Source organism: Zingiber officinale, chromosome 1B (assembly GCF_018446385.1).
Source record: "Zingiber officinale cultivar Zhangliang chromosome 1B, Zo_v1.1, whole genome shotgun sequence".
NCBI lineage: Eukaryota > Viridiplantae > Streptophyta > Magnoliopsida > Zingiberales > Zingiberaceae > Zingiber > Zingiber officinale.
In genome coordinates, this window is record NC_055986.1 from 161,755,219 (window position 1) to 161,762,925 (window position 7,707).

General features: G+C 34.8%; 1 protein-coding gene across 1 annotated transcript; it reads right to left on the reverse strand.

The window, feature by feature from the left end:
- Window positions 1–5,655: 5,655 nt before the first annotated feature.
- LOC122043967 (protein SPEAR2-like) lies at window positions 5,656–6,664 on the reverse strand. The gene is made up of 3 exons (XM_042604524.1): window positions 6,158–6,664; window positions 5,859–6,083; window positions 5,656–5,784 (listed from the first exon to the last, which is right to left on the reverse strand). Exons 1-3 carry the CDS (start codon window positions 6,662–6,664, stop codon window positions 5,656–5,658), a joined length of 861 nt encoding a protein of 286 aa, XP_042460458.1.
- Between the last annotated feature and the right edge of the window lie 1,043 nt (window positions 6,665–7,707).

Genomic DNA, 7,707 nt, shown 5'->3' on the forward strand with positions numbered 1-7,707 from the left:
CTCAATTAAACAGAAAGCAGCATAAAAGTTCTTCGAGGTACCTTCTCTTTCTCTTTCCAGTAAAAATTGCGCAAATCATGGATGTTTGGGGTATTTTGGTTTGAAGGGGGCTCCGTCCGATGATTGACTACAGAATTCACCATGGGGATCGTCTGTGCCAGGCTAATCAAGCGGGCATTGATGTTCCAAAACGTCAGAAAAATCGGTGGCGGAGGTGGCAGCGGCAAAGGAGGAGGAAGTTGTTGTTGTTGTTGCCCGTTGAAGGAAGCATCGACCAAGGGTGACCTCATGGAGAAAGTTGAGGTGTCTCGCGGTTACACCAGCAATCCGAAGCCGTGAGCGGGAGACACGGAGGACAAACTCGAATATATTAAATCGAAGCTTGTTTAGAGATCTTGTCTAAATCCGAGAACAAACTTGGTGGAGAGTGGAGATGATGAATGGGCTTGAGAAAAGAGAAAATTTAAATAAACTAAAACCTATTAAAGCCCAAAAGTCTAATTGAGAAAATAAATAATTTACTCAATATTTCGGTATATACTGAAATACCAAAAAATAATAAATTTTATACCAATATTGATACTAAAATTTCGATACAATATTATATCGTACCAAAATTTGTTGTATACAAAAAATTTTGGTATGAACGGTATATATCGGTATGGTATGTGCAGTATACTAAAATTTTTGATATTTTTCCCACCTCTAGATATAATAAACTTTGGGCTTAAGCTCTCATGGATTTAATTTTGGCCTTTACCCAAAATATCTCATATCAATAGAGATTCTGTATCTTATAAACTTATTATTTTTTCTTTGTATTTTCAATATAAGACTTTGATTCTATTTCCAACAATCCTCCCTTTAAATAAAGAACCACTATTATTCTCATGGTTCAAGCCTCCCCTCAAACATCAGATCACCCTTGACCTGCTCAAGACCTCCCCTCCAATATCCAATCAATTAAGGTAACTTCTCTCCTCTACAACATTTTTATTGTCTAAGGTTCACTCCCCCAAGATTTCCCATAAAGATCTGGTCATTTTTGACCTGCTTGGACTTTTCACTACTTAAGATCCACTATCCTAGGATTTCAGCCAAGCATGCAAGAACCCTTGACCTACTTGGATTTTTTTACTTAGAGTTCACTCTTTGGGAACCTCCATCTCCTTCATTCAATATCACTATTCCACCGACATGGCTAGATCTAAATTATGACTCTGATTAACTTGTTAGGAACAAAATAATTCATATATCTTTACAGTGATATAATATTGTCTACTTTAGATCTAAGCTCTTATGTATTTATTTTAAAATTCTACCTAAAAAGTTTTAAACTAATGAAGACATCTTTTATCTTATAAACTTATGATTTTTTTTTATTATTTTTAATATAAAACTTTGATTATATTTTCAACAAACCTTTCATGAAGGAAGCGTACTTCCCATGAAAAAAGATCTAAATAAATTTGTCTCTACGAGTATAGTATAGTGATAAAGTACTTAGACAAATAAATATGAGAATTAGAATTTAATATTCTGGAAGTCTAACTTTTGAGTGTGCCAATAGACGAACCAAGAGAAAAGTGCTAATTTGAGCCATCAATGTAAATGTATATGAGGGAGCAAGAAGGGTGATTTACTTTAGAAAAAACAAAATGCTAACTTCCTTATGTTGGTCTAATTAATTACATTTTAAATATAATTACCTTTTCAAGGCGAGCCTTTGTTCAAGGACTTTCCCATGCAACAGAGTTTCGGGTTGTTCCCTTGGGCGGGTTTGGACCTCAAAGTCATCTTTTGACCGGCAAAAGGAGCTCCAAGGAGATGTGAAATCTTATGATGTTTAATTAAAACTAATTATATTATGTGCTAAGTAGTCCTTAACATGACCCCACAGGTCATCTGAGTTGGTATGTGGTGGGATGCTTGTCACATGAGGTTGTAGGGTCGAAACTCAGGGTAGTCGGTGCGTAAATCCCCGATCCCTGTGCAACTCACCCCCCTGCCACATGCTCGTTCAGGATGCTGTGATTTACCTCCCTCGTGATGGCCTTGGGTCGGGTGCGACGGGGGCACTGGGGGCGAGCAATTTCGCCTTTTTTGCGATATAAGTAGTCCTTAACGCTAATAATATGCTCTAAAATTGATCATTATTGTTTGTTTAATGACAATTTATAGATAACATAGTATTTTAAAGTAAAGTAGTCTAAAAAATGTTCACGTAATCTTAATTTAATCTTTATTTATGAACTATTATTAAGTTCTTGAGCATTTTGTCCTGATTTAAACTTCAAAGAATACAATTGACTAACATCACTGAACAAACATCACTGAACAAGTTGAATAACACAAATAGTGTAGTTGAGAACTGAAAGCTTCATATTGTGGCTCCATGCTTTAATTATGTTGTTTGAACACATGGTTGTTCCTCATCGACAATAGTAAGATCTTGGTAGTTACTGATGCAATTCTATTATAACAAATTTGACACCATTTTTTGGAACTATATATGGAATATATCTTCTTATAAGAATTCTATAAATCAGTGCATAAATACACATTCTTACCTTTAATCATTTATAAGAATTCATATGTATACTGAAGAAAATATAACTTCAGAAATAGAAGTATATATATCTTCAACAATGCTGTCACCATTGAATTTATCAAGAACAGCTGATACTCACTTTGGCCAAAAGCCTGAAGAGCTCCTAAAGTTTCAGGTCAAGATCGATATCCCCATCTAGTGCTTCACCATTCTCAGGTGACATTTTCTCAAGAGGAATGAAATTGTAAAATGATCGTCTATTAGACAGAGAAGATCCATTGCTTGAGTTTTTCTACAGCAAATGAAACAGTTTAGTCAAACAACACTTCATGAGGAACAAAGATAAAAATGACATTCTCTTCTTGCCTGATGAGTGTTCTGCAAGTCAATGTCTGAGCAATGATACTGAGAATTGTCGATAGATCTCAAATTTGGTGTAGGAACTAAACCTAAGCTGAGAAACCTGCCATTTTCTGTGTTCCACAGCTCTAGACAGAGATCTGAAGTCGAATTAGTTCCATTAGCTGATGAGCAAACACCAGCGAGATGAGAAGACCAAGGATGTTTTTTCCCGAGCATCTCTAACAAATTCTATCAAGATTGACGCGATCACAAAACAACAGACATGTTCAATTAAATATAATGCAGCATAAAATTCTTCGAGGTACCTTCTCTTTCTCTCTCCAGTAAAAATTGTGCAAATCATGGATGTTTGAGGTATTTTGGTTTGAAGGGGGCTCCGTCCGATGATTGACTGCAGAATTCACCATTGGGATCGTCTGCGCCATGCTAATCAAGCGGGCATTGCAATTCCAAAACGTTGGAAAAATCGGTGGCGGAGGTGGTGGCGGCAGAGTAGGAGGAGGAGGAAGTTGTTGTTGCCCATTGAACGAAGCAGCGACCATGGGTGGCCTCTTGGAGAAAGTTGAGGTGTCTCACAGTTCCACTGGCAATCCGAAGCTGTGAGCGGGAGACACTGAGGATAAACTCGAATTTATTAAATCGAAGCTCGTTTAGAGATCTTGTCTAAATCCAAGAACAAACTTGGGCAGAGTGAAGATGATGAATGAGGTTGTGAAAAGAAAAAATTTAAATAAACTAAAACCTATTAAAGCCAAAAGCCTAATTGAAAAAATAAATAATTTATTCATATTTCGGTATATACCGAAATATCAAAAAATAATAAACTTTATACCAATATTGATACTAAAATTTTGATACAATATTATATCGTACCAAAATTTTTTGTATACAAAAAATTTTGGTATGAATGGTATATATCGGTATGGTATGTGCAGTATACTAAAATTTTCGATATTTTTCCCACCTCTAAATATTAAAATGTATCTTATAAATTTATGATTTTTTTCTATGTATTTTTAATATAAGACTTTGATTGTATTTCCAAGAATCCCCCCTTAAATGAAGAACCACTATCATTCTCATGGTCTGAGCCTCTCCTCAAATATCAGGTCACCCTTGACCTGCTCAAGACCTCCCCTTAAGCATCCAGTTAATCAAGGTCACTTCTCTTCTCTAAGACTTTTTTATTGCCTAAGGTTCACTCCCCCTAGATTTCCACCAAGGATCCGATCATTCTTGACCCGCTTGGACTTTTCACTACTTAGGATCTACTATTCCAGGATTTCAACCAAACATTCGGTGACTCTTGATCTACTTGGATCTTTTTGCTTATAATTCACTCTTTGAGAGCCTCCACCTCCATTCAATATACTATTTCACTCACATGGCTAGATCTGAATCATGACTCTGATATAATTTATTAGGACCAAAATAATTTACATATCTCTACAATGATATGATATTGTCTACTTTAGATTAAGTTTTCATGAATTTATTTTTAAATTCTAGGTAAAAAACTTTAACTAATGAAGATATCTTTTTCTTATAAATTTATGATTTTTATTAAGAAAGCATACTTCCCATGAAAAAAAAGATCTAAATAAGTTTGTCTGTACGAGTATAGTACAGACAAACAACTATAAGAATCAGAATTTAATATTCTTGAAGTACTCTAACTTTTGAGTGTGCCAATAGACAAACCAAGAGAAACTGAGAAGAAGGGTGATTAACTTTAGAAAAACAAAATGCTAATTTTCTTATGAGGGTCTAATTAATTATTATATATATATATATATATAATGGTGCAATGATAAAATTGTTACTTTGTGATAAAAAAATTATGAGTTTGAATCCTGAAAATAGTCTCTTGTAAAAAAGCAACCCCAAGGAGAAGTGAAACCTTATGATGTTTAATTAAAACTAATTATATTATGTGCTAATTAGTCCTTAACGCTAATAATATGCTCTAAAATTGGTTCTATTCATTGAACCCTGATCATTATTGTTTGTTTAATGACAATTTATAGATAACATAGTATTTTAAAGTAGTCTAAAAAAATGTTCACGTAATCTTAATTTAATCTTTATTTATGAACTATTATTAAGTTCTTGAGCATTTTGTTCTGATTCAAACTTCAAAGAATACAAATGAAGAACATCACTGAACAAGTTGAATAACACAAATAGCGTAGTTGAGATCTGAAAGCTTCATATTGTGGCTCCATGCTTTAATTATGTTGTTTGAACACATGGTTGTTCCTCATCGACAATGGTAAGATCTTGGTAGTTACTGATAAAAATCCTCAGCGTTGAAGCTTTTCTCGCTGATCTCCCTGTGCAAAACAAGTATACTTATCGGCTAAGGCCGCGAATACGACTATAAGAAACTTACCGTTTAAAATGAAATCTAGTTTCTGTAACTCGAACTAGTTCTAATCGACCTTGATGCATTTAATCTAGCTATGTTCCCATGTTGCGGTCTAGCCTATAATCTGTTGCAATTAGATTATAACAAATTTGGCACCATTTTTTAGAACTATGCCATATATCTTCTTATAAGAATTCTATAAATCAGTGCATAAATACACATTCTTAGCTTTAAATCATTTATAAGAATTCATATGTATACTGAAGAAAATATAACTTCAGAAATAGAAGTATATATATCTTCAACAATGTTGTCACCATTGAATTTATCAAGAACAGCTGATACTCACTTTGGCCAAAAGCCTGAAGAGATCCTAAAGTTTCAGGTCAAGATCGATATCCCCATCTAGTGCTTCACCATTCTCAGGTGACATTTTCTCAAGAGGAAAGAAATTGTAAAATGATCGTCTATTAGGCGGAGAAGATCCATTGCCTGAGTTTTTCTGCAGCAAATGAAACACTTTAGTCAAACAACACTTCATGAGGAATAAAGATAAAAATAACATTCTCTCCTTGCCTGATGAGTGTTCTGCAAGTCGAAATCTGAGCAATGATATTGAGAATTGTCGATAGATCTCAAATTTGGTGTAGGAACTAAACCTAAGCTGAGAAACCTGCCATTTTCTGTGTTCCACGGCTCCAGACAGAGATCTGAAGTCGAATTAGTTCCATTAGCTGATGAGCAAACACCAGCGAGATGAGAAGACCAAGGACGTTTTTCCCCGAGCATCTCTAACAAATTCTATCAAGATTAACGCGATCACAAAACAGACATGTTCAATTAAACAGAATGCAGCATAAAGTTCTTCGAGGTACCTTCTCTTTATGTCTCCAGTAAAAATTGCGCAAATCATGGATGTTTGGGGTATTTTGGTTTGTAGGGGGCTCCGTCTGATGATTAACTGCAGAATTCACCATGGGAATCGTCTGCGCCAGGCTAGTCAAGCGGGCATTGCTGCTCCAAAACGTCGGAAAAATGGGTGGCGGAGGTGGCGGCAGCGGAGGGGGAGGAGGAAGTCTTTGTTGTTGCCCGTTGAAGGAAGCAGCGACCAAGGGTGGCCTCTTGGAGAAAGTTGAGGTGTCTCGCAGTTCCACCGGCAATCCGAAGCCGTGAGCGGGAGACGCGGATGCGCCGTCGTTCATTTGTAGCCCCTCGAGGATGCGGAGCTTCTCCAACTGGGCGACGCCGAGGCCGCGCTGCGGGATTTTCTTAGGCTTAGTATTCTTCTTCGAGGATTTGAATACCGCCGCCGCCGCAGCAGCCACACACGGGCGGTTGGCTGGAGCGCCGAGCCCGACTTTGGGCGGCTCCTCCATCACCATGACTGGGCAAGGCAAACACGGAGGCGGAAGCAGAGAATCAACGATGATTTATAGGAGGCGGCGGCAGAAGCGGAAGCTGATCCGAATCGAGTGGGGAAAAGGAAGGCGATCTTTTATTCAATACGATTCGATTGAATCTTGTAAAATTGAGATTTATCGCCACAATTCCCGCTCCACACGCCCCGATTCCTCAGTGCAAGCTCCTCTGTTTTTGTTTTTTTTTTTTTTCTTCAGATGTTTTTTTGCTTCTTTTTTGGTAGTTTTTATCCAGCGTGATTAACCGGATATAAATATATGGATTTTGCAAAATCTGCTGCGTTCGTTTTTACGAAAAATGGTATTTGATTTATATTTTCTATGTTTATTTTCTAAAAAGATAGATAATATTTTTTAAAAAAAATAGAAAATATCTAAATTTTTATATTTTTTAGAAAATATACATTTTTTAAAAAAAAAATAGAAAACACGCAAACCATCCTAAATTGTTACATTTTCAAATCACATTCAATAATTACCTTTTTACTATGGCGATTAGAGATGTACAACAATTCAATCTATCCGAACTAATTTATTTTGAAAATTGGTTATTTCAAAATTTTAACTTTTATTTTTAAAAATATCAATTAATTTGCTTCAATTTTAATTTTTAAATTAAAAAATTAGTTAACCAAATATAACGAATTAACGAAATTATTAAAAAAAATAAATTTTATTTATTAGATTTTATATATAATTTATAATATTTATTTAATGTTTTATATTTAAATATTTTTGTAATTTTATTATTTTAGGCATAAAAATATTAAATTTCAATTAGTAATTTCGTATATATTTTTTATTATAAATTTAATTAATTCCATGTTAATTGAAATAATTTATTTTTAATTCGGCTCCATTTATTTGATTTTAATAAAACTTCGGTTTACTTGAGTTAGCTAAAATTAAATTGATTTTTGATTAATTCTGTTACTGAATTAAATGCTCACCTCTACGGGCGATTATTTATTCAACCTTTCCTGTTACTAATCTCATTATTAATTTTA